Consider the following 25,740-nt stretch of genomic DNA (forward strand, 5'->3'; position numbering starts at 1 on the left):
AGTAATTAAAGCATAGTTAGAGTCAACATCTTGTGATTAAACTAAACATTTTTGACAGTTACACTTTTGTGATTCCTTGCTCGAATTTGCATACACATTCATAAAAATGGAAAAAGACTAATACTTAAATTAATCCAAAGTGATTCCCAAAGCCTGGTGGAAGTAGAAATCATTTTTATACTCCTTAAAAAGAAATACCTTATGTACATAAATTTAGACAAAGATTTTTGTTATGATTTACAACTATATGAATTACTAGAACTTTCAACAAAAAAAAAAAAAAAAAAACTATATGAATTACTAGAAGATTTCTAATTTATTGATATCATGCCAAAATATTTCCATAAACTATTTATGTTTAAGATTATCATTAATGAAGATTATTGATATGTATTATTTGGACATGAAATATATACTTGTTATTTATTACTTAGATTTCCAAATTATTCTTTCATGTAAATAGAGCTACTTTCCCTCTTTTGCCTTCCGTCTCTTGCCCTCTGACTATATTTCCTCTTCTGCCTTCTGTCTCCTGTCCTTAAGTATTCATACACCGGTAGTCTGTCGGTATGCCTACCTTTGTTAGCCAGCTACAAAGCGGGCAACTAGTTAATCACACATTAATAGTTGAACAATATTCTAAGACAAAAAAAAAAAAAAGCGTTTCTAAACATTAGACTCTTCAAAGAAAGTTAGTCAAAAGAGTTGAATGTTGACTTGTTAAAAGTGGAATGAATTTAAATTAGACGGTTAGAGCACGTGTTAGGAGAACCTAATAATTAAATGAGGAAAATGTTAAAGAGATTGTATGGAAATTAAGAGATGTGCCACACCAAACATAGTCCTCCTCATAATCCCCATTATAAATGAATATGAATGCTTAGAGAGATTGTATGTATTGTAGTAAGATTACATGTTTTTTAGTTCCATTCTGTTTTTCATTCTTCTTCTTCTTCTTCTTCTTCATATTCCCAACAACAATTAAGGTTATTGTGTGATTCACTCTCTACTGAATTTCATAACAACAATTAAGGTTTGATTTCTTGCTCATCATCAAATTTGAACGTAAAACTTGAATTAATAATAACTTCTTGATTGTTTCTTGCTTAATTCTTGATGCTTAATTCTTGATTGTTTCTTGCTTAATTCTTGATATCTGGGATTCAGGTTGGAGTAGCAGCATTGCCATTAACAAGTTTTTTAAAAAAAAAATTTGCTTCTCAATCAATCAATCAAAGAATCAATCATGTGTCCACTTAATGAATCTCCAAGAAATATAAGTGGTGGTGGTGGTGGTATTGATGAGTCGGCCATTAACAAGGTGGAAGGATCAGTAGTAGATATGGATGATGAACCCTCTGAGACAGAGGGGGTAATAGATAAGATCGTCAATGGTTTCCATCGGTTTCTACCCGTGAAACAGGTAACTTTTTTAATTATCAACTTTTAATGCCATCATAAACGATTTTTACCCATTCTCTAAACACAACTTCATTAGGAAGTCAATTCAAAAAAACCTTGATTAGGAAGTTGGATTATCTCATTCTCATGCCAAGAACTACATTCATAGGTAGTACTAATAATTATGAGGGTGATGGGTCCCTTTGGCTTTGCCATGTCAGTTTTAGTGAGCCTGCCTGCCTGCCTGCCTGCCTGCCTGCCTGCCTGCCTGATATGGTTCAGCTATGTTAGGCTCGTCTCCCAGCTGAATCACAGACAGGGCTCGTGGGGAGTATTTGAGTTCTGATTTTGCAATATCGGACCGAGCGGTGTCTATAGGCGCCTCACAGATTGGGGTAGTCCGAGGATACTCGGACTGGGCCTAATCCGTAATGGGCTTGGACGACTTGGATTAGGCCCATTCGAGGCCCACAGATAGGCCCAGCCCATGGCCCACCAACTTTGACTAATACTTGCAATGGAATAATATTCTTCTTATCATTCTTAAATAAACTCTGAAATGGATTCCCAAATCATAGTATCTAGCAATTATCGTCCACTATATCTCCTTTCTCGCTTAACAAAAGCAACAAAAAATGCCGACCCACACTCTTTGACATAGAAATATATTTATTTACCAATGGGCTTTGGTTACATACCCCATCTTGATGAATATTAAGGCCCCTTTAATAATGTAGAGACACTGAATGGATGCACTACCACTTCTCTTGAACTATGATTAACTTTTTGTTACATGGGCTGTGTCCAGGTGGTAGAGGAGCTAACATCTCTTGGGAAGATTGTAGGCCCAATATTGATTACAAGCTTGCTTCTGCACTCGAAATCCATCATTTCTATGCTTTTCTTGGGCCGTCTCGGAGACATCGAGTTAGCCGGTGGTTCACTCTCAATTGGATTTGCTAACATCACAGGTTACTCTGTCTTGAGAGGATTAGCTAAAGGAATGGAACCCATTTGTTCCCAGGCCTATGGTGCCAAGAGATGGCCTGTTATTACTCAAACTTTCCAGAAAACTCTCATCCTGCTCTTACTTGCAACTCTACCGATATCACTTCTATGGCTAACCATGGAAAGCATCTTACTCTGGTTGGGCCAAGATCAAACTATCACATCGATGGCTCGAATTTACATCACTTTCTCCCTTCCGGACTTGTTAGCCCAAGCCCTTTTTAATCCTCTTAGAATCTTCCTCAGAACCCAAAACTTGACCACCCCTCTAATGGTCGCGGCATTGTGTGCACTAGTTCTTCATCTCCCCATCAACTACTTTCTTGTGATACATTTGAACTTGGGTGTTAGAGGAGTCGCCCTGGCATCGGCTCTCAACACTTGTAATCTGAACCTGGGGTTGTTATGTTATCTAACTCTATCTAAAACAGCTTTAAAGCCCTGGGATACTGCGGTAACGTTATCATCTTGTTCCTTCAATAGTTGGCAACCATTGCTAGCTCTAGCAGTGCCGAGCACAATATCGGTCTGTTTAGAGTGGTGGTGGTATGAGATAATGGTGCTTCTTTGTGGGCTTTTAAGCAATCCAGGAGCCACTGTAGCTGCCATGGGAATTCTCATACAGATGACGGGCTTGATTTATGTTTTTCCGTCGTCGTTGAACTTGGGTTTGTCTATGTTGGAATCGGAGCCTATTTTGGCTCGAGCCGACTCGTCAAACTCAGAAACGGAACGCGCCATTGCGTTCGTCTCGTCGAGCTCTACAATTTAGAGCCAAGAATCACTCAAATCCGATTCCGGATGAATGAGAAATTCAAGGTTAAAGTTTGAACGAAAAATCGGTTGAAATAGGTACTAAATTGTCAAAGAGGACAAGTCACGTTGGGGGGCATTCGCGCGAAGAGGACGCGCTCAGATCTGAACGGTGGGCGTTCTTTCCGCGAGATTGCGCGAGATCTAATGGTCCGCGTTCCTTCCGCGTCCGGACAGAAGCGGGACTGTGCTTTGATAGACACGTGGCTAGCGCGTGGGATACTTTCGGGACAGATCACGCCCATCTAGCGGCTGCTGTTTCACCCGAGTTTTTGAGCCAGATCTGATGGCCAAAAATTCACCCGAAAATCCCAGTTATATAACCAACTCTTCCCAAAGAGTTGTGTCCCTAAAAACCAAGAGTTTTGTCCCCAAAACTCTAGAGATGTGTCCCAAAAGTTTATACCTATTCAATTCCTATAAATACCACCCAAACTCACTTCATTTTTCATCAATTCAATTCATTCTCTTCTTCTCTTCCCTTCTAACAATTAGAGGTTCTGGTTAGCCTAGAATATCTAATTAAAGAAGTATTTTCTAGAGGTTCTGGATAGACTAGAATATCTAGAAAAGGAAGAAAGAAGTCTCGAGTGAAATTTGAATTTCAGAAGCATCTAGAAGTTCATCCGCATTAGTCCAAGAGCTCATAATACTGACAAAGGTTCGTCCGCTTTCAGAATATAGAAGTACCATCTTAAAATTCTGAAAGGTTAGTCGTTGTATCCCGAAGGCATTCACCCTAACGTTTGGTACTGTTACGGGGGTGTAAAATGTCTTAAGGAAAGAGAATCTATTCTCGCCTCGACTACATATTTAGAAAGAAGGAATATTGATATATCATTATTCTGTAATTATTTATTTCTCTATAAGTTAGAGAAAGGAAACTCTGTCTAAATCAAGCCAAGACAGAAATCGACTTATCGATTTGATAACCAGAGAAACAACAATCTTAAGACATTTTATCTTTATTTCTCTAGTTATAAGAAATTGATTTGTTTTAAATTCTGTGTGTTTCAGAAATGGCAAGAACAAGAACCACTCTACGGGTTATTCCGCCTAACACCACGAATGGGGAAAAACCAGAGAAGTTCAAGGGAACTGACTTCAATCGTTGGAAATTGAAGATGATGTTCTACCTCACAACATTGGGCCTGGTTAAATATTTAACCGAAGAGAAACCCACCTATGCAGAAATAGAGGATGAAGCACAGCGTACCGCTGAAATAGAGGCGTGGAAACAAGAAGACTTCTTGTGCAAGAACTATATCCTGAACAGTTTAGATGACGGACTCTATAATCTATATTCGGTTATAGAAACATCTAAACAACTGTGGGACACCCTTATCAATAAGTATAAGACTGAAAAGGCGGGTGTCAAAAAGTTCATCGTAGGACGATTCTTGGACTACAAGATGACTGATTCAAAACCAGTTATGACCCAAGTCCAGGAACTACAGAGTCTCCTACAGGAACTACAGGCAGAGAATATGATAACGAATGAACCTTTCCAGGTCCGAGCTCTGATTGAAAAATTACCCCCGGGGTGGAAAGACTTCAAAAATTATCTCCGCCACAAGAATAAGGATATGAGCCTTGAAGAACTCATCCTAAAGCTTCGAATCGAAGAGGACAGTCGCACTGCCGAGAAGAACTCTGAAAGACTCTCGAATGTGAACGTAGTAGAGACTGGTCCAAGTAAGAAGCGTAAGCATCTGTCTAAAGACGGAGGAAAGCCGAAGAAAAAGACGAGGTTCGGCCTATGCTACAACTGTGGCAAACGAGGCCATATGGCAAAGGATTGTCGTTCCAAAACCGGCAAAAGACATAAGAAGTCGAATGACCAAGCCTCGCTGATAGAAGATACCGAAACTCAGAACCTATGTGCTATGGTTACTGAAGCCGAAGAAGTGACTGAGAAACTTCAGAACTTGAACCTCTGTGCAGTGGTATCTGAAGTCAACCTGGTTAACAACCAGAGAGAGTGGTGGGTCGACACCGGAGCAACTCGTCACATTTGTGGTGACAAAGGCCTCTTCTCCTCTTATACCGAAATAAGTGAAGGAGAAACCCTGTTCATGGGAAACGACTCAACCACCCAGGTCAGAGGAAAAGGGAAGATCATACTAAAGTTCACTTCAGGAAAGGAAGTAACTTTGAACGATGTACTCCATGCTCCAGATATCCGCAAGAATCTGGTTTCTGGTTCTCTTCTAAGTAAGAATGGGTTCAAGCTAGTCTTTGAGTCAAACAACTTCGTCTTGTCTAAGAATGGGATGTATGTTGGGAAGGGCTACTTATGTGGGGGGTTATTTAAACTAAATGTAACCTCTGTAACGCCAAAGGCGTCTATTATTATTAATAAAATTAATAATTCCGTTTATATTGCTGAGTCCTTTAATATTTGGCATGAAAGACTAGGACATGTGAATAACAAGTCATTAAGGAAATTAATGAACTCAGAGTTAATTCCGAAAGTCGAAATTGATTCAAAACGAACATGTCAAACATGTGTAGAATCAAAGATGACTAAGACATCGTTCAAATCAATAGAACGAGACACAGAACCTCTAGATTTAATTCACAGTGATATTTGTGACTTAAAGATGGTTCAAACCAGAGGTGGTAAAAAGTACTTCATCACTTTTATCGATGACTCCACTCGGTTTTGTTATGTTTACTTACTAAGGAGTAAGGATGAAGCCATCGATAAGTTCGAGCTTTATAAAACCGAAGTGGAAACTCAACTTAATAAAAAGATTAAGGCTTTGAGAAGCGATCGAGGTGGAGAGTATGAATCTCCTTTCGCCGAGATATGTGCGAAGAATGGCATAGTTCATCAAACGACGGCTCCTTATACACCTCAACAAAATGGTGTAGCAGAACGGAAAAACAGAACGTTAAAAGAAATGATGAACGCTTTCTTAATAAGTTCTGGTTTACCTCAGAACTTGTGGGGGGAGGCGATATTATCGGCGAATCACTTGTTAAATAAGTTACCCCATAGAAAAACCGGTAAAATTCCATATGAATTATGGAAAGGAAGGATGCCATCCTTTAAGTACACGAAAGTATGGGGGTGCCTAGCAAAGGTATTAGTTCCTCCTCCTAAACGGGTCAAGATAGGACCTAAAACTGTGGACTGTGTATACATAGGGCCTGCAATAAATAGTGGCGCCTATAGATTTCTAGTTCAAAAGTCTGAAATCGAAGATATACACGTAAACACCATTCTGGAATCGAGAGATGCTAAATTCTTTGAACACATCTTTCCTTTCAAACAGAATTCAGAAGTCTCATCTGAAAGTAGAAAACGTGTAAGAGATGAGGAAGAGGAAAATCTAGAGACATCTAAAGAAGATGATATCGAGGAAACAACACTCGAACCTCGAAGAGGCAAAAGGACAAAGAAAGCTAAGACATTTGGTCCTGATTTTCTAACCTATATGGTAGAAAATGAACCTCAAACTTTCACAGAAGCAATGGCTACTCCAGAAGCTCCATTCTGGAAAGAAGCTGTTAATAGTGAAATAGAATCCATCATGCAAAATCATACATGGGAGCTAGTAGACCTCCCACCGGGTTGCAAGCCTCTAGGCTGCAAATGGATTTTCAAAAGAAAATTGAAAACAGATGGATCTATAGACAAGTATAAAGCAAGACTTGTCGCAAAGGGATTCCGACAAAAGGAAGGGTTAGATTATTTCGACACCTATTCTCCAGTTAGTCGAATCACCTCAATAAGAGTGTTAGTAGCTATAGCATCCTTATATAATCTAGAAATTCATCAGATGGATGTGAAAACCGCTTTCTTAAACGGACAACTCGAAGAAGAGATTTATATGAATCAACCAGAAGGGTTCATAGCTCCGGGACAAGAAAAGAAAGTGTGTAGGTTAGTGAAATCACTATATGGGCTAAAGCAAGCTCCAAAGCAGTGGCACTTAAAGTTTGATGACACATTATTATCAAACGGATTCAAGATCAACGAATGTGATAAATGTGTCTATACAAAGGTAACTGCTAAAGGATGTGTTATTCTATGTTTGTATGTGGATGACATGCTAATTATGGGAAATAATTTAGATGTCATCAATACAACTAAAAAGATGCTTTCGAAAACTTTTGACATGAAAGATTTAGGGAAAGCGGAAGTCATTCTTGGAATTAAGGTTTCTAAGACGGCTGAAGGGATAAGTTTATCTCAAACGCATTACGTTGAGAAAATCTTAGAAAAATTCAGCAAAGATGACCTCAAAGTGGCGAATACTCCGATAGATCCAAGTATTCACTTAATGAAGAATACAGGGAATGCAGTAAGACAATTAGAGTACTCTCGGATTATTGGAAGTCTGATGTACCTAATGAACTGTACTCGACCAGACATAGCCTACTCAGTCAGTAAGCTAAGTAGATTTACGAGTAACCCGAATAACACACATTGGAACGCCATAACGAGAGTGTTACGGTATCTAAGAAAGACGAAGGAGTACGGACTCCATTATACCACATATCCCGCAGTCTTAGAGGGATATGCAGATGCAAATTGGATATCAGATACCGACGACACTAAGTCTACCAGTGGATATGTGTTTACACTGGGAGGGGCTGCCATATCTTGGAAATCTTCGAAGCAAACGTGCATTGCTCGATCAACAATGGATTCAGAATTCATTGCTCTAGATAAAGCAGGGGAAGAAGCAGAATGGCTGCGACAATTCCTTGAAGATATTCCAATATGGCCAAAGCCGGTGCCTGCAATCAACATACACTGCGATAACCAAGCAGCGATTGCACTGGCACAAAGCAAGATGTACAACGGTAAGTCTCGACACATTCGTCGGAGACATAATACCGTTAAGCAACTTCTCTCTGAAGGGATTATAACTATAAATTATATAAGATCCAAAGATAACCTAGCGGATCCATTTACAAAAGGGTTATCTAGAGAGTTAGTAGTTGCATCATCAAGGGGAATGGGGCTAACGCCTAAAGTAAATGAGTAAAGGCATGGTGAAACCCTACCTAGATGACTGGAGATCCCACGATCTAGGTTCAAAGGGCAACTGAAGCTATATCCTGACTCGACAGTAACACTGTAAGAGATCTCTATCTCTTACCCATTCCTAGGATGACAACAGTGTTACCTGCATCGAGAGGTTAAGCATTAAGCTTTTAATGAATCCGAAAACTTAGAACTTGATTCTAACGTGAGGTATAGCAGGATACCTTATTACGGATAACCTATATGTGTGTGAATTGATGCCGGTTCTATGGGAAGGTCGTCTAGGCCGACTTCTCTAAAGCACACAAGAAATCGGGAATGTTCAGGGCCGAAATGAACACAACCGAGAACCTAAGTTAGTAAGGGATTAGCTGTGTGATAACTATTTTGGATTACAATTCCCAGGACTCAGTTCAAGACGTAAAGTTCACTGCCGTCCTTGTAGACCTTGTAGTTATTCACTAGGAAAGGTTCAAAGTCGAAAGACTACCTTCTTCCGATGCAGCGAAGTTCCGCTTATGAGCTCTGTCAGTGTCAGTCTGTCAGTATAGTATGTCTGCATATATCATAGCATAAAACCTCAAATTTTCATTCATGTGGGGGATTGTTGGAATCGGAGCCTATTTTGGCTCGAGCCGACTCGTCAAACTCAGAAACGGAACGCGCCATTGCGTTCGTCTCGTCGAGCTCTACAATTTAGAGCCAAGAATCACTCAAATCCGATTCCGGATGAATGAGAAATTCAAGGTTAAAGTTTGAACGAAAAATCGGTTGAAATAGGTACTAAATTGTCAAAGAGGACAAGTCACGTTGGGGGGCATTCGCGCGAAGAGGACGCGCTCAGATCTGAACGGTGGGCGTTCTTTCCGCGAGATTGCGCGAGATCTAATGGTCCGCGTTCCTTCCGCGTCCGGACAGAAGCGGGACTGTGCTTTGATAGACACGTGGCTAGCGCGTGGGATACTTTCGGGACAGATCACGCCCATCTAGCGGCTGCTGTTTCACCCGAGTTTTTGAGCCAGATCTGATGGCCAAAAATTCACCCGAAAATCCCAGTTATATAACCAACTCTTCCCAAAGAGTTGTGTCCCTAAAAACCAAGAGTTTTGTCCCCAAAACTCTAGAGATGTGTCCCAAAAGTTTATACCTATTCAATTCCTATAAATACCACCCAAACTCACTTCATTTTTCATCAATTCAATTCATTCTCTTCTTCTCTTCCCTTCTAACAATTAGAGGTTCTGGTTAGCCTAGAATATCTAATTAAAGAAGTATTTTCTAGAGGTTCTGGATAGACTAGAATATCTAGAAAAGGAAGAAAGAAGTCTCGAGTGAAATTTGAATTTCAGAAGCATCTAGAAGTTCATCCGCATTAGTCCAAGAGCTCATAATACTGACAAAGGTTCGTCCGCTTTCAGAATATAGAAGTACCATCTTAAAATTCTGAAAGGTTAGTCGTTGTATCCCGAAGGCATTCACCCTAACGTTTGGTACTGTTACGGGGGTGTAAAATGTCTTAAGGAAAGAGAATCTATTCTCGCCTCGACTACATATTTAGAAAGAAGGAATATTGATATATCATTATTCTGTAATTATTTATTTCTCTATAAGTTAGAGAAAGGAAACTCTGTCTAAATCAAGCCAAGACAGAAATCGACTTATCGATTTGATAACCAGAGAAACAACAGTCTATTCGTGTGGGTCATGAACTGGGTGCTTACCATCCGGACAGGGCTCAATTGGCAACCATAATTGGGTTAGTCACTGCAACATTGTGTGGAATCCTTGCTTTTGCTTTAACTACTTCGTTGAGACATGTTCTTGGGACAGTATTTACCTCTGATCCACAGATCCTCGCTTTGACTTGCGTAGTATTGCCGATAATGGGGGTGTCTGAGCTTGGAAACTGTCCTCAAACAGCTGCCTGTGGAGTCCTAACAGGATCTGCAAGACCAAAAGTCGGAGCAAATATAAATTTCTTCTCCTTTTACGTTATCGGCTTACCCGTTGCAATTGTTCTGAGCTTTATTTTCAAGTATGGCTTTATCGGGTTGTGGGTTGGACTAGTTGCAGCACAGGTTTCTTGCCTCTGTATGATGATATTCACACTGGTCCGAACAGATTGGAAGAATCAAGCAAGGAGGGCAGAGGAACTGACACAGGCTGTAAACGAAAACAAGGTTGATCTCGAAGAAAGCCTTCTTCACTGACTTCCAAACCTCCTGATTCCAATACAGAATGAATGATAAAAAGAAAAACAGAAAAGTAAATGCAATATTGAAGTGAGACCCTTTGTTATTTTTTGGTGCAGAAACAACTCTTATGACCCCTTTGGTGTTTCGAGAATATTCACAGTCCAAGTTATGCTTAAGTGTTGGATCTCCTTTTAGAAAAGAGAAGGCCGAAGCCTGACCTAATGTGGCAATACCAATACCGAGCAACTAAGACAGTGAGGATGCGAGAATTTGAGGAAATATATACTGTAGTTTGATAATATTGTAGTAGCAACACAGTTGTTACAGATCAGATTGGATGTATTTCATTCAACTCTTTTTAACAACTTTTAGAAATGAAAGGATATTTTTCAAGATAAATGTTGTATATTGTTTTTCTGTGGGTTCGGCACTGGAACAATTATATAGGAGGGAGGTGCAGGGGGCCGGGAGTGGCCATCTGATAAGATTTCAGGCATATGTATTGTAGACCCTTGTTTTTTTTGAATACTTTGAATTAATTAGGAAGAGAACGGACCAAGAATATACAAACCCAAGGGGTTGGAGAAACAAAACGAAGCTACAAAGGGGGAAGGTTAATTTGGGAACATCATTTTTTGAAAAGAGTAGGAAATTTGTGAAGACATAGGAGGTTGACAATGGTCTCAAATTAATCAAGATTGCCGACACCTCTTAGGTAGTAGTAGTAGAGCATAAAGTAAGAAAATAAAAGGAAAGGAAAGGAAAGGTGATTATTATTGAAATTAAAATAGTTGCTCCACTCTTGACGATGGAAAATGACATCTTACCAAAAAGGAATACACAGGTTGCTACTACAACTACTACTCATTCTACTTGTCTCAAACCAACTTCCCCTTCCATTCTCTTAGGGGACATTTTCAATCTTTATTGCCCCTCTCCTCCCCTTTTCATTTTCTTCTTACTAGTATTTTATTACTTGCTACGATATTCAAAACTTTAAATATTAACGTTACTTATGGTGCAAATACAAGAAATTTCAACCGTTTTGATGTTATAAATTATACTAGTATAATAAAATATTTACTATCATCTAAGACTATGTTAGTTTCTTGTGGGACATTTTTTATATTAAAATTTCCATCAAAATAAAAAGATTAATGCCCGCGCTAGTGACCACTACTCTTTTTTTTTTTTGTTGAACAAGTGACCACTTCTCCATTTCAACAAAAAAAAAAAAAAGTGACCACTACTCAACACTTCATAGTGACTATAAAATTCCTACAACACGTCAATATCTTTAGGTAAATTTAGGCAAAAACATTATGCAAATATTAATAAAGTCCTGTACAACTAAATTTTTTATTATTATCTATTATATTAAAACAGGTCAGTCGGTTATCCAGGGGATAAGTCTGACCGTCCATTTTATTTTAGAGATTTGGTTGGGATCTAATCTAACAGAGATAATTCATGAGTAAAATCGGTTTCTCTCCTTCATTGGGTAGTTTTTGACACCAATAAAAGAGAAAATCGTGGGAGATGGAGCTTCAACCTGATTGGGTAGTTTTTGCCATCAATAAAAGAGAAAATCATGGGAGAAATTAGTGGTGATTCTGGTATTATATTAAAACAGGTCAGTCGGTTATCAGGGGATAAGTCTGACCGTCCATTTTATTTTAGAGATTAGTGGTGATTGTGGTGAAATTAGAGGACAGAAAATCAAAACTAATATCTCCACGATTTTAGGCTCATTCCATAACCATTTTTATCTCTTCACGATTTTAGGCTCATTCCATAACCATTTATAATATCTTGACAGGCGGCTGGAGATTACAAAAAACTGCCCCAAAATCTCTCAAAGATAATCGATCACTTTATCACCCAGATAGTATATTTCTCAATGGTCTTTCGACTGAAATCCATAATGGTGTTTTAGTTTTGTTATCTATAGAGAGAAGAAAATCAAGATTTTACTTTTCCAAGTTCAGCATCTTGGTATGTTACTCTTCATGACATTTTTTTAATGATTTATGACTTTTTTTTTTTCAAACTTTTTTCTTCGTGTACAGGAGGTGATAAACGGATTCCAACATAGGTATGAATTTTTTTTTGTTGAAAACCTAGGTATGAAACTTGATCATGACTTTCTAATGATTTATGTTTTTCATGTAGCCTCACTTGTAGATGTGTTAATTCAATTTATCTACTTACATTTTTACTTTTTCCTTTTACTTCTCCAGACATTAACCTGGTAGAGGTCTAAGAGGATAGAGAAAAGAGTACTAATCCTCTTTCTCTATTTCTCTGTATTCTCTCTTTCTCATGCTTTGGTAATCAATTTCTCATCTTTTGATTCTTCTCTTTGTGCTTCAACGTGAAGTTGTTTTTGGTTTGTAGTTCTTTTTTATATGTATATTCAGATTATTTTGTTAATTATTTTCTTAGTTTTTTATCTCATCATTTCCTTCCTGGATATCACCGAGTTCTCACTATTCTATTTTTACTTTTCTATTGATTTAGGTGTTTGAGTTTGCAAACCCATGGAAAATGGTTACTACTGCAAGTTCAAGATTTACTACAACAATTATCGTAAGAGGACAGTAAAGAGGAAATGAAAAGATAGAAAAAATTTATAAATCCAACAAATGAGTAGTTCTCTTAAAAGATTTGTTTTACTTTCCTGTACATTTTGAAAAAGATTAGTTTAAAATTATGATTTAGTGAGACATGTTCATTTTACTCTTAACATAGCTTTCATTCTCTATCAATTTTGTACTTACAGATTTTTGAGTTACATATAGTCATCTCAGCCTCAATATTTTGTGTTTCTCTTTGTTGTAATATTCATGAAGTTCTGTTGGTTGTAATTATTTCATCATGGTTAAAGCCATTATAGAGGAATTTTAACTCCATTTTTAAGTAACAAGTCATGCGTTGCGAAATTCTTTTCTGGACCATCTAGAATTAAACAGAGAGCTGTGATTCGCATAGCAAATGCGAATTACAGGTCCTGTATAATGTTGGATTGGTGTAGAGATGAATTTTGCGCATAAACCTCTCTATATACGTGCTCCACTACGACGTAGTTGATCGTCACGTTCTATCTCGAATGCTGAAAATTTTGTGAAATTATGCTCAAGAAGTGTTTGAAGAAATGTTTCACTGAAGTCTTTGGTTGTATAAACAAATTTGTGGTTGTAAAAGTTTGCAGTTGTAAAAGCAAGTTTAAGTTTACTAATATATAAAATGATTATGCTCAAGAAGTTTTTGAAGAAATGTTTCGCTGAAGTCTTTGGTTGTAAAAACAAATTCGTGGTTGTAAGAGTTTGCGGTTGTAAAAACAAGTTTAAGTTTACTAATATATAAAATGATTATGCTCAAGAAGTGTTTGAAGAAATGCTTCACTGAAGTCTTTGGATGTAAAAACAAATTTGTAGTTGTAAAAGTTTCAGGTTGTAAAAGCAAGTTTAAGTTAACTATTATATGTGAAATGATTTTTTTTTTCAACTTCATTAAGTATTTTATTGATGTATTTTTACGGTAACTCAAGGAGTCCACCCAACAAATAACATTTTACATCACGAGGATGTTAAAGTACAGACTCAACACGAAGATTGATTAATCACATAAAGAGTTATAACAATGACACTTATATCCCAAAACCCCACAAACATATTCCTAACAATCACCCCGAGATACTAAATAAAAGGTTGTAGAGACCAACAAAACCATTTTTACTTTGTTTAAACAATTAGGTTTCCACCCAAGCCCTAAAACAAGTGGGTCGGTTACGGTATAAGTCTGGCCATCCATTCTTTATGTGATCTGTATTTTTACGATAACTCAAGGAGTCCACCCAAAAGAGCTCTGTAGTTATTATAACAGAGATATTTATAACGAACTACGTCAATTTCCTTATAATTTTTTTAAAAAAAAATTACGACGAAATAACTGAAAACTAGATCTCCACCTTGAATTACATGAAAACTAGGTTCCCACAGCGCCCTACGGGCGCTGTAGATCCCTCTTGGCTAACGCCGTTGTGGTTCATTACGTCCCGATTTTACGAGTAAAGTGTTTTCGAGCATACTCCGAGTCTGCTTATACTGTGGGATCTATGATCACGTCGTTGACATCACGTTGGGTCGAGCTTACCCAAGAAGTGTATGTACAATGATGCCTATTTTCACACCTTTTGGTGTCATGTGTTTACTTGTCATCCGAAATCAGTACGTGATTTCATTCGAAATCAGTACATGATTTCGGATGACAGGTATTCGCGTGACCCCACATTGTGTGAAAATGGACATCATTGTACCTACACTTCTTGGGTAAGCTCGACCCAACGTGATGTCAACGACATGATCATAGATCCCACAGTATAAGCAGACTCGGAGTATGCTCGAAAACACTTTACTCGTAAAATCGGGACGTAATGAACCACAACGGCGTTAGCCAAGAGGGATCTACAGCGCCCGTAGGGCGCTGTGGGAACCTAGTAGTATAACAAAACCTATCCATTACTTTTGTTTTAGTCTATCCAGATGTAGTCTAGTCAAACTTGGTTTTATTTCTTTATAAAGCACCTAGACACCACTAAACAAGATTCCAAATTGTTTTTTTTTTCTTTCGTTTTTGAAGAAAAAACAAAGGTGTATTATTAAAAGAACAAATGAGTGCTCGTCCTTCAATAGTCGAAGAAGAAAAAACGAAAGATGATAGGCCAACAAAGTGGAGTCGATAAGAAACATAGAAGTGGTGGAAGTGAATTGAACTTTATTTTAGAATAAAAAGAAGGTAAATTAAAGATTAATGGTTGGTGATGTGGGAGATTTTGAGCCACACCATTACCCACCTCACCTTCCATTTCCCAACAATTTAAGCATCCATCATCCAATTTGTCCTCAAAGATCAATACCAAACATAAACCACATCACTTCCCCATCACAAACTTTCAATTTGATCAAACGTGGACTTCTATTTTCCTTTTTTTTTTTGCATCGTGAAATTTGATCCTTACAAAGAAGCGTCGCTGATCACATATATTTGAAAGAAACATCTTTTCCCTTTTATATGTGGTGTTAATACTCTCTAAGATTCTCAAAGAAAGTACTCGAAGCTATTTGATATAAAAACAAGAGACAAAGAATCATTATTATAGAACTGAATGACAACCGAATAATTTTTTGTGTTTACAATTAACCGATTAGTTAAATGTCTATAGTAAAATAAGTGAAAAATCATTCCAAAACTAGTATGGCGTAATTACGATTATTCTTGTGGTTTTATGTCACTAATTATGTTAAATGATAACAAGAACAATTTTTTTTGGGTAATAAAATTTTCTTTGGTTATATGGAAATCCATATGTAGCACGTTTCATGGTATAATGGATTCGATGGAACAAACTTTTGTTTTACTCAGTCCTCCCCTAGACCAGACCAGACTAGAAGGGGGGGGGGGATTTATTCAACAAAACAAGCAAAAGGCTTCCAATTTTGAGTTTTTAGGAGCAGAAGACTAGAAGAAGGTTGTTAGAGAGAGAAAGAAAAAGTAAGACAAAGCTACTTACTTACCTATAGAGAGGGAGAGGGAACTGGGGCTAGGGTAGACTAGGTAGAAAGAAGAGTTATTAGGGTTTTGAACTCCCCTGAAAAAGAATCATTTGAAGAAGACAGAAATGGGTTGTTGATAGCTGATGAACCAAAAAAACCCTTGTTCATTTTCATTTGTACATCTCCTCCCTCTCCCCTACCTATTTTTGAAGAGGTAACTTGTTGTTTTATTTTCTTTCTCTTTGGCCATATTATGTTTTACTTTTAACCAAACTCATATGTTCAAGTTTGAATTTTTAACCAAAATCAGACTTGTTTCTGAATTCCTTAGTATATTTTCAGTTCTGGGTTATTTCCAGTATTTCTTTTTTCTAATTTATTGTTGTCAATTTGGTACTACTGTACATGAATTGCAATGAAACAGGGGGAGCTTCACCTGCACCTGTAGAGTGAAATAGAAGAGCTTACTCCAATGGACAAGGGAGGGAGGTTTTTGTTTGGTTCTTGATGTTTAATTTCAACTTCTTAGAAACTAGGTTTTGGTTAGACGCCTGGAAAACAAAAGAGGCAAAGAATGTTTCAAAGACATAATTTCTGAACTCTTGTAAAAGGAAAAGAGAGCCTCCTCCTATAGTGTTTTAAAAAAAATAAAATATAGATGAGGCTAATTTGAGTTTCCAACATGAGTTCTGGTAAGGAAAACAAAGGTAGAGAAGACAAAGAATTGAAGGAAGCAGAAAAATCTACTGTTTTTCTCGAAACTAATTCAGTCTCGAGGAATGGATCAATCTCGGTTTTGCAGTTTGATGTCGATCAGAAGCTGTTGATCGACCCAAAATTACTGTTTGTTGGGTCCAAGATTGGAGAGGGAGCCCATGGAAAAGTTTATCAAGGAAAGTAAGTTCGGCTACTAATATCTATTCCCTTGTGTAACTTGTGAGATGCATGTATTCTTGTGTAGAATCTAATAATATAATGTTTAGGGTTTTGTATTTTAGAGACACATCTTGCTTTCTTCTTCAGCTTCATTGACATTCTATTTGATACATATTTTGTTTTTTTTTAACAAAAGGATATCATCCCCTCACTGTTTTCTTCTTCAGGTACCGTGATCAAATAATCGCAGTTAAAGTTCTCAATTGTGGAAATAACCCAGAAGAGAGAGCTGCACTTGAAGGTCGATTCGTTCGTGAAGTTAATATGATGTCTAGAGTGAAACACGAGAACCTTGTCAAGGTGAAATTTTAGTGGACCACACACACATGCAAAGTACACCGTTTTATGTCTGTAGTTCATCTGGGGGTGCTTTATTTGTTGTCATGTTAAGTTTCAATGGAGATGGTATTTTGATTTCCGTTGCAGTTCATTGGAGCTTGTAAGGATCCCATTATGGTTATAGCTACAGAGCTTTTACCAGGCATGTCGCTGAGGAAGTACTTGATCAGTATCCGCCCAAACCTACTAGACCTTAGGATGGCTCTAGGATATGCTCTCGATATTGCTCGGGCCATGGATTGTCTTCACGCAAACGGGATTATACACAGAGATCTGAAACCAGGTATCTATGTATTACTTACTTTGCAATTGTGTTTGGACAATTATTATCTCAACGGGGTATTCCTGTTTACTGATTTTATCATTTGCATCAGAAACGCCGTATGATAGCTAATTGTACACTGATTACTTCCTTGGGAGCTGGATCAGATAGCCTTAAGTTATACTTGTGGTGTATAGTGCCGTACCCATAAGGATAAATTGGGATATTGTAACAGTGTGAATAACTACTACAATTCCTCGTGAAAACTTCTCTTTTATTTTTGTTTTCTCCTTGGTTAGGACTAGGGTCTTTCGTGCGTCTTCGGAAAACATAAAAAAACAGTTTGAGCTTTTCAATCCTTTGCTAATCGAGGATGTTGCCTACTCATGATGCAGACAATTTGTTACTTACTGCGAATCAAAAGTCGGTAAAGCTCGCTGATTTTGGTCTTGCAAGAGAGGAATCTGTGACTGAGATGATGACAGCAGAAACTGGAACTTACCGTTGGATGGCTCCCGAGGTTTGCTCCTTTCTAGAAAAATTGGTTTATACTAGATAGTTAACTTCAGTATTTGCAACCCAGCTAGGTAAGATAAGGATCCTATGGCTTATCAAATAAGAGAAGTAATTACGGCCTTCAATTTAATGAGAACGTGTGAAAATAACGTGCAAGAAGAGTCCTGCATTGGGATATAAAAATAATAGAAAAAAATATCTGGATCGTCCCAACAGAGGATAAAACTTGTTAATGAAAAATTTGGTAAATTTGGATATAGTTTAGGCTAAATTTGATTGGTATGTTGGTAAATGGTAAGTTTCCTTCTTGATTTCTTATTAAGTTTTCGAATTCTTTGTAATTTGTTGTGGTAATTTCCTTTCCAAGTGTCAGTGCTCTTGCCTTACCATGAATTGGTGTTTGGTCATGCAGTTATACAGTACTGTGACATTGCGGCAGGGGGAGAAGAAGCATTACAACAACAAGGTTGATGTCTACAGCTTTGGGATTGTTCTATGGGAGTTATTGACTAATCGAATGCCTTTTGAGGGCATGTCCAACTTACAGGCAGCATATGCAGCTGCTTTTAAGGTGAGTCATCCCTTACGAATAACTCCTTGTTCCTGTTGAATTGTTAATTATGGACAAGATAACAATATAATACCTCGGCGTAATAATTGAAGCAGCTAAAAATGCAAAAAATAAGCACTTCACCAACTAATGCAGGTCGCGTGGCTTCTATCTGAATTAGTATTCCGTAACACATGTGATTAACTGGTGTATGATGGGTTTAGGAAGTTAGGATGGTAGCCACATTGCCAAAACTCATGTAGAAGGCTTTTGCCCGAAACAGTGAAAGTGTAATGACTAATGAGTCTTTGGTTTATCCTGTCTGTTGGTTGATTCACTAGACCATGTTAGAATTTAGGTACAGTAGGAACCGAATGAGGTTTCACCACGCGATTTAAATATCTAAGGTTGATTACGTTACTGCGTTAGGGAAGAGCAGAATATAGAATAGAAGTGTTTATAGCCTGCAGATGTTTTCTGGCAGCTATATGCGTGCCATTTAATAGGTCTCATTGAGGATCATTTGATAATTGATCATCTTTTGGTAGGCCGCGCCATTGAGTTGGGAATCATCTTAGTCTGATAAATGAACCTTGTAGTTCTGCATCGTTGGAAGTTGTCTTTTTATATGTTCTATTTAGCATTTGATCGTATATTATCATGGTTATTGAGAATGTTGTTGTACTTTTTCACGAGAGCAGCAGATGAGGCCGGATATTCCTGAAGACGTATCACCTGATCTAGCTTTCATCATACAATCCTGTTGGGTCGAAGATGCTAATGTGCGTCCAAGTTTTAGCCAGATCATTCGCATGCTCAACGCGTTCCTCTTTACATTACAGCCACCACCTCCACCACCATTGTCAAACACAATTAAGGTGGGAGTGCCTTGTAACGCTATCATCACCGAGTCTTCTGCACGTGCAAGAAGGAAGTTCACTTTCCTGCGCCAGCTTTTCACTACGAGGAGGACAAGGAACAGCTAGCTGATAATTGTGTACACGTACACCTAAACAATCTTCTTGTTCCTCCAGCTACAGGAAGAAAGAAACCCTGGAAGACTAATAGAAGCACGTAGCAGACAAAATACTAACAAAGGCGAACAAACATATGGTAACATAGTTAACAGAAAAAGTAGAAAAAGAAAGTGAAATCTTTAGCCTCCTTGTACTCACATGCTTATTAAGGTCGTTCTACTGTTGATATCTGTACCATGAAACATTCATGTAATTAAAAGAAAATTCCTATAGTAGCAGGATAGCAGCCATGAGGTGGGAGTCAGTTCATTGTGTCGTCATTTCTGTCCAAACATATATCTTCTTCCCTATGTGGGTGTGAAACTTTCAATCTTCTAGACTTGAGCATAAAACTGAAAGCTGGGGCATCCAAGTTCCAAAATGAGGTTTCAAAATTTTGGTGGCTATGATGGCCTTTGGTATCAAAATTGTTAAGAAAGCAAACCCCTCAAGGGTGGAGCTGGGTACTTTCATTATTCGGTTCTTATTTTCCTCCTACATCGGAGGGAGGTCTTGTAGATAGTTTATGTTCCTCAAACGTTGTGTGATATTTTCCGATTAGTTGAAGAGGGAAGAAAGAGCATGCATCAAACAATTTGGATATGGAACCAATATGTTAGATCCCTCCTCAAATCTAATAAAGCTGCTGTCTCAGGATGTGCTCATTGGTGGGGCACATCGTCCCCTTACAAGCAACCACCTGGTCCAGTTGACCATGTGGCGAGTACCACTCTCACTAAAAGGTTGGGTCTTCGAACCGCCTCTTTCCATAAGTGCGCAAAATATGCGCAAAATATTAGATTTAGTGTTTAGGATGTGCTCTTCGAACCATGTGGCGAGTACCACTTCCCTCCACCGCCTCTTTCCATAATTTATTTCGGAGTATAAAATCTTGAATGGAAAAAAAAAAAATTTAAACTCCAACTACCACTTTCTCCTCTTCACCTTGCGGCGGTCGTCCTCAGAAGGCCACAACCTTCCTTTAACAGAAAATCAAAATCTTTATTCTCGCCTCTCACCACCGGCCGCCACCAACATCATTTACATGGGAGCTTTGAAGCGTCCAAACGAAAATCAGAAATGGTTTTGGGGATGAGGGGTAGAATGAGGAGGGAACTCAAAAGTTTTCGTTTCTTTCTAGTACTTGTTCGCCGCTCCCCCTTCCATTCGACTCCTTCTACTTCTATCGAACAACAAACCCTAGAAGAATCCATTAGAGCTGCAATTGAAACTAAAACCTTTCATCAGATTCCTGATCTCTTTAGCTCACCTTCTTCTTCTTCTTCTTCCTACAACAAGAAAAACCCTAATGCTGATGATACTACCAGTTATAGTTATGAAAGTAGCAGCAATAATCCATTTTGTTTCCTATCTTCCTTGTCTCAGTCCCTTAAAACCCAAATCATCGATGACATCCTTCAATCCTTCATTCCTCTCAGACCACGATCTCGTCCACACCTCGTCTACTCCTACCTCCTCTCCTACACTCTCCACTACGACCCAACTCCATTTCCCATCTCTCTTGCTGTACTCCAACGCACTCTCCGTTCCGGATGTCTTCCTCCCCCACAAACCCATCTTTCTCTCTCCTCAGCTTGGCTCCACCGCCGACAATATTATTCTTCCTCCCCACCAACCACCACCACCACCACCACCACCAGTGTCTCCGATATCTTATTGGAAATGCGCTCTATCGGGTACCGCCCCGACATTGGAACCTGCAATTACCTGTTGACATCTCTTTGTGGGGTGGATGAATTGGAAGAATCTGTTAGGGTTTTGGAAGGGATGAGTAAGGCTGGTTGTAATCCTGATTCCGAGAGCTATGGCGCAGTGATTTCAGCAATGTCTGAAGCTAGGAGATCTAGAGAGGCAGAGGCGTTGTTGAAATCAATGGTGGCAAGTGGTGGCCTAGCTCCTAGACAGGGTACGGTAGGAAGAGTCGTGTCGGCAATGAGGGCAAACGGAGAGGTCCGAAGAGCGGTTGAGGTAGTGAGGTGGTTGGAGGGATATATTGGCGGAGGGATAGGGTTTGAGGTGTATGAGATGGTAGTGGAAGGGTGTGTGGAGAGAGGAGAGATTGTCTTGGCCGGGGAGGTAGTGGTGGAAATGGCTGAGAGAGGGTTTATACCTTACATCAGGGTCAGGCAAAAGGTTTATGAACAGCTTCTTGTTGTGGGGCAAGTGGAGCTTGCATCTCTTGTTCGCCAAAAACTTGCAGCTCTAAACTCCTAAACTTCAAAATTAGGTCGGTTTCTATGCGCAGTAGGATTTGAGAGGATGAAATTGTAACAAGTGAAGAGTGTGTCCGAAGAAAGAACTTGGGGTACTCAAACACCTTCCGCATCGAATAGCATAGTGAAGGCTTATTTTTGTAATATGTACGTCAGTGGATCATTCAATTTGTATGTATCTCCCGGGAAGTTTAAAGAGATTGGTCATTGGTGTGTTCCAATTACGACATACCCATTTTCATTCACCCTTTATTTCTTTAAGTACATTATGTTCTAGGAGTACTCTAGTTCAAACCATAAGCTACACAAGTTACGGTTCAATTGAAGTTCACACTGTGATTAACAGAATTAACTCTTCAAAATCTGGAACTTGTTGTTGACTGGAAGCCCGAAACAACTAGAGCAACATTCTCGCCGCGTCCAACCAAACATTGAAGATGTCATCCTGAAACAGAACAAAGTGCACCTGCAGCAGAAGCCAATGTTACATTATTACTAGCTACCAAGTTCACCTTGCACTTCAATTAAAGAACTAAGAGGGGATGATGACGAAGTTCTCTAGATGCTAGTTTGAACCGTGTTTTATACCCACTTCGGCCTGGTTTGGTTGAACCAGTCAACCCTTGACACAGGATGCACCTTATGGTCCGGCAGAGCAATGATAGCAGTTGCATTGTTACAGATGAGACTAGACAACTGGTGGTTATATGGTTTGAGTAGTCCGTCTATGGATTAAGGTGGGTGGTCTAAGCGAACCATGAATTTTCGGTTATTGAATTCCTACACATTCACTTGAGACAAGCTACAAAACTTCCGGACCAGCCTAGCGCAGAGGTGACACTTGGTCTAGTCTTTGTATAAGCTGGGTCTGTAAACACTAAATCGTACTATTCAGAGACGACAGTATCCAACACAATTCACGGGAAACTAAAGTAAATGGAATATTTATGGCAAATAGCAAAAACCAACAAACGTTACCTCTTTTAAGTCACCAGATGATTCCTGAACTGCGGATATTGCGATAGCCGCAGCTTCGTCATAAGGATAGCTGAAAAAAATGACACTAATTAAGGAAGAAAAAGAAGTAGAAAAAAATGAAGGATTTGCTTTAGGCTTTTTTGTAGTCTGACTTCAACCAATACTAAAAGCAGGGTAAAATTCCAAAGCAGCGAGTAACTGAGTTACTCTGGTTTGCTGCAAACTTGCAACTCATATATCGTAAACACTGCTGCTTGTACCAGATCGAGTATAAACTCTAATCCCTAAGTGAACTCTATAAATACCAGAACGAGGCTTTAACCAATGATCCTAAAGTAAGTAACTATTCCTTTCAAATTTTACTGTTAAAACAATGTTCTGGTTATTCTCTCAAATGACCTCCTCCTTATGAGGGAGGCTTTTCACAAATTTAGGCTCTAGTATTACTACTGTATTCACCAAGGAAATCTGAAATGGATACCAAGACCACTTCCACTGTTCCACATAGTTAAATGTCATATGCAGCTCCTGTTACCAACCAATACTATTATGACCTGAAAACCACAGTATAATATAATATGTCTGTCTGATCACAAACTAACTTACCCATAAACACCACATGAAATAGCTGGAAAAGCAATATACTGAATATTATTCTCCTTAGCAAGTCTGAGGCAGTTTCTGTCAAAATTAAAACATCACTCGCTCGTCAATAGGTACATACTTTGAAACACCATAAACACTACTCGACAAAACAAAAACAGGAAACACGTTTTTTTTTTTTTTTTATGTTCAGTATAAGAGTATATATATACCTGTAAGCATCCCATAGAGTAACTCGTGGCTTATCGTCAACATCATAAATGGGGCCAACAGTGTGAATTACATGAGCCACTGGTAACCTAAATGCTCTGCAGAAAATATCACTCTATTAGAATAACGAAAAGAATGGACCACCACAAGGAACTAAAGGAAGTATGAACCACTTTCAAAGCTAGAAGCACGTACCCAGTAATCCTTGCTTCTCCTTTGGGGCACCGAACACCTGGACGGACCTCTGGAACGACACGGCATGCTGATCGAAGTTCAGGCCCGGCAGCGTTATGTATGGCTAACAAAAACATTCTCAACCACATTGTGAGGGTTCTATGCAGCAATTTATTTTATTTTCTTCATTTATGAGGGTATAAAATGGTTGTATCTGGAAGATATGATATGGAATTAGGGATTTGTGTGAACATGTCATGAGGTATGAGATTATAATTCATAAGTATTAGTAGTACCTCCATCTACGCCGCCACCCCCAAGCATCATCTCGTTAGCTGCATTTACCTGAACATTTAAAAAAAAAAAAAAATCAGACATTACAATACTATAATTGAAACCCCTAGTACGAGTAAAGTCTAAAGATGAAATGAGAATGAAGTCATTGACTGACGATGGCATCGGAAGCACCGTCGACGAACCACTTAGTGATGTCCCCCTTTTGAATCTTGAGAGAGCTCGTCGGAGACAGTGGGAAGCTGCTGCTTATGATTGGTCCATGACCATTTGAAGAAGCCATCTGACAAAAAGCCCTAATCTGAGAAACAGCAGCTGAGTTTGAGAGTGAGAGTGACTTCTTCTCAACAACACCGATGATGATTCGTTTTTCTTTGAGTGAAGAAGAAGAAGAAGGGCAACTTGTACTTGTGGTGAAGAAGGCTCTTCTTCGTCTGGGATCAGGAGGCAGACAACTAGTAGGGTTTTGGAGATTTCTCGGAAATCTTCTGTTGGTTTTTTCAACTACTCCCGAACTAGTCGTCTTACTACAAAAAGAGAAACAGATTTTCGTCTTCAACATCATCCTCCTAATTGGGTTTTTTTTTTTTTTTTGATGAAAACCTCCTAATTGGTTTTGGGATTAAGTTTTTTTTTCAATAATGTGTTGTCAAGAAAATATATTTCGATTGAAATAACTAAAATGTTGTTAAAAATTAGTGCATCTACGTACTAAAGTTTCTGTTTACTTAGTCAAATAACTAATTTCCTAGATTTTAGTAGCAGTCAAGTCATGAAGTATTAGTCTAAGTAGTTGCAGTTTTTTAGGAGTTTACTGTTAGTTTTATGACTATAAATATGATATGTATCAAGTTAGTTCTCTCAGATTTCTTCAAGCAGAAATAAAGAAATTCTCAAGTATCTACTGTTTGCCTATTTGCTTAAGTGTTGCTTCTCTTTGTTCCAGATTTTTCTGTTTTTTGTTTTATGGTATCAAAGCTAGGTTCTGGAACTTTGAAATTACTTTCTCTCTTCTTGTCTATCAAGCTTGTCTGTCTTGTTGGAGGGGATTGAAAGTTGTAGAGGAGAAGTTTCTTATTGCAGTATGGAGTTTGCAAATGGGGGAAGTAGCTCGAATCAACATTTCGGTGTTGAGAAACTTGTAGGGACAAATTACAAGTATTGGAGAATGTGCATGGAGGCTTATCTTCAAGGTCAAGACTTGTGGGAACTAGTCATTGGTGAAGCAGAAATTCCAGTTGATAATACAGAGAATGCTGAACCTCGAAGGAAATGGAGGATCAAATGTGGTAAAGCCCTTTTTGCCTTGAGGACTTCAGTTGGAAAAGAGTTCATTGATCATGTCCGTGATATTAGCTCACCAAAAGAAGTTTGGGAGATACTAGAGAGGTTGTTCTCTCAAAAGAATACAACGAGGTTGCAATTTTTGGAGAACGAGTTAGCAATGTTAATACAAGGAGGTATGTCTATTTCTGAATATTTCTTACGAATGAAGAGTATTTGTTCTGAAATTTCAGAATTGGATCCGGATGAGAAGATCAGTGAAGGTAGATTACGGAGATTTCTCATTCGTGGATTGAAGGAGTACACTCCTTTTGTTACCTCTATTCAAGGATGGGCAAAGCAACCTTCAGTCGAAGAGTTAGAAAATCTG

General features: G+C 38.5%; 4 protein-coding genes and 1 long non-coding RNA gene across 5 annotated transcripts; 4 read left to right on the forward strand and 1 right to left on the reverse strand.

Annotated features, from left to right (window-relative positions):
• Nucleotides 1–891: 891 nt before the first annotated feature.
• Nucleotides 892–10,784, forward strand: LOC147546808 (MATE efflux family protein). Its single transcript, XM_086637448.1, has 5 exons — nucleotides 892–1,033; nucleotides 1,168–1,423; nucleotides 2,210–3,081; nucleotide 3,562; nucleotides 9,913–10,784. Exons 2-5 carry the CDS (start codon nucleotides 1,247–1,249, stop codon nucleotides 10,432–10,434), a joined length of 1,572 nt encoding a protein of 523 aa, XP_086493574.1. The 5' UTR covers nucleotides 892–1,033; nucleotides 1,168–1,246; the 3' UTR covers nucleotides 10,435–10,784.
• A 1,112-nt stretch (nucleotides 10,785–11,896) lies between these two features.
• Nucleotides 11,897–13,235, forward strand: LOC147546809 (uncharacterized). The gene is made up of 5 exons (XR_015223585.1): nucleotides 11,897–12,023; nucleotides 12,107–12,414; nucleotides 12,489–12,514; nucleotides 12,660–12,749; nucleotides 12,940–13,235. It is a non-coding gene; the product is annotated as an uncharacterized LOC147546809 (long non-coding RNA).
• A 2,341-nt stretch (nucleotides 13,236–15,576) lies between these two features.
• Nucleotides 15,577–19,829, forward strand: LOC147546810 (Protein kinase superfamily protein). Its single transcript, XM_086632782.1, has 7 exons — nucleotides 15,577–16,188; nucleotides 16,399–16,871; nucleotides 17,078–17,210; nucleotides 17,337–17,532; nucleotides 17,907–18,031; nucleotides 18,440–18,598; nucleotides 19,279–19,829. Exons 2-7 carry the CDS (start codon nucleotides 16,657–16,659, stop codon nucleotides 19,561–19,563), a joined length of 1,113 nt encoding a protein of 370 aa, XP_086488908.1. The 5' UTR covers nucleotides 15,577–16,188; nucleotides 16,399–16,656; the 3' UTR covers nucleotides 19,564–19,829.
• Nucleotides 19,830–20,673: 844 nt separating this feature from the next.
• LOC147546811 (Pentatricopeptide repeat (PPR) superfamily protein) lies at nucleotides 20,674–22,072 on the forward strand. Its single transcript, XM_086632781.1, has one exon. It carries the CDS (start codon nucleotides 20,674–20,676, stop codon nucleotides 21,826–21,828), a length of 1,155 nt encoding a protein of 384 aa, XP_086488907.1. The 3' UTR covers nucleotides 21,829–22,072.
• LOC147546812 (appr-1-p processing enzyme family protein) lies at nucleotides 22,041–24,670 on the reverse strand. The gene is made up of 7 exons (XM_086632783.1): nucleotides 24,244–24,670; nucleotides 24,089–24,137; nucleotides 23,814–23,916; nucleotides 23,621–23,716; nucleotides 23,412–23,486; nucleotides 22,806–22,875; nucleotides 22,041–22,293 (listed from the first exon to the last, which is right to left on the reverse strand). The coding sequence occupies exons 1-7, from the start codon at nucleotides 24,649–24,651 to the stop codon at nucleotides 22,225–22,227; spliced, it is 870 nt and encodes a 289-aa protein (XP_086488909.1). The 5' UTR covers nucleotides 24,652–24,670; the 3' UTR covers nucleotides 22,041–22,224.
• Between the last annotated feature and the right edge of the window lie 1,070 nt (nucleotides 24,671–25,740).

The sequence above is a fragment of the Eschscholzia californica genome, unplaced genomic scaffold, assembly GCF_041429995.1.
Source record: "Eschscholzia californica isolate CP2 unplaced genomic scaffold, dmEscCali1.0.p SCAF_4, whole genome shotgun sequence".
Classification (NCBI taxonomy): Eukaryota; Viridiplantae; Streptophyta; class Magnoliopsida; order Ranunculales; family Papaveraceae; genus Eschscholzia; species Eschscholzia californica.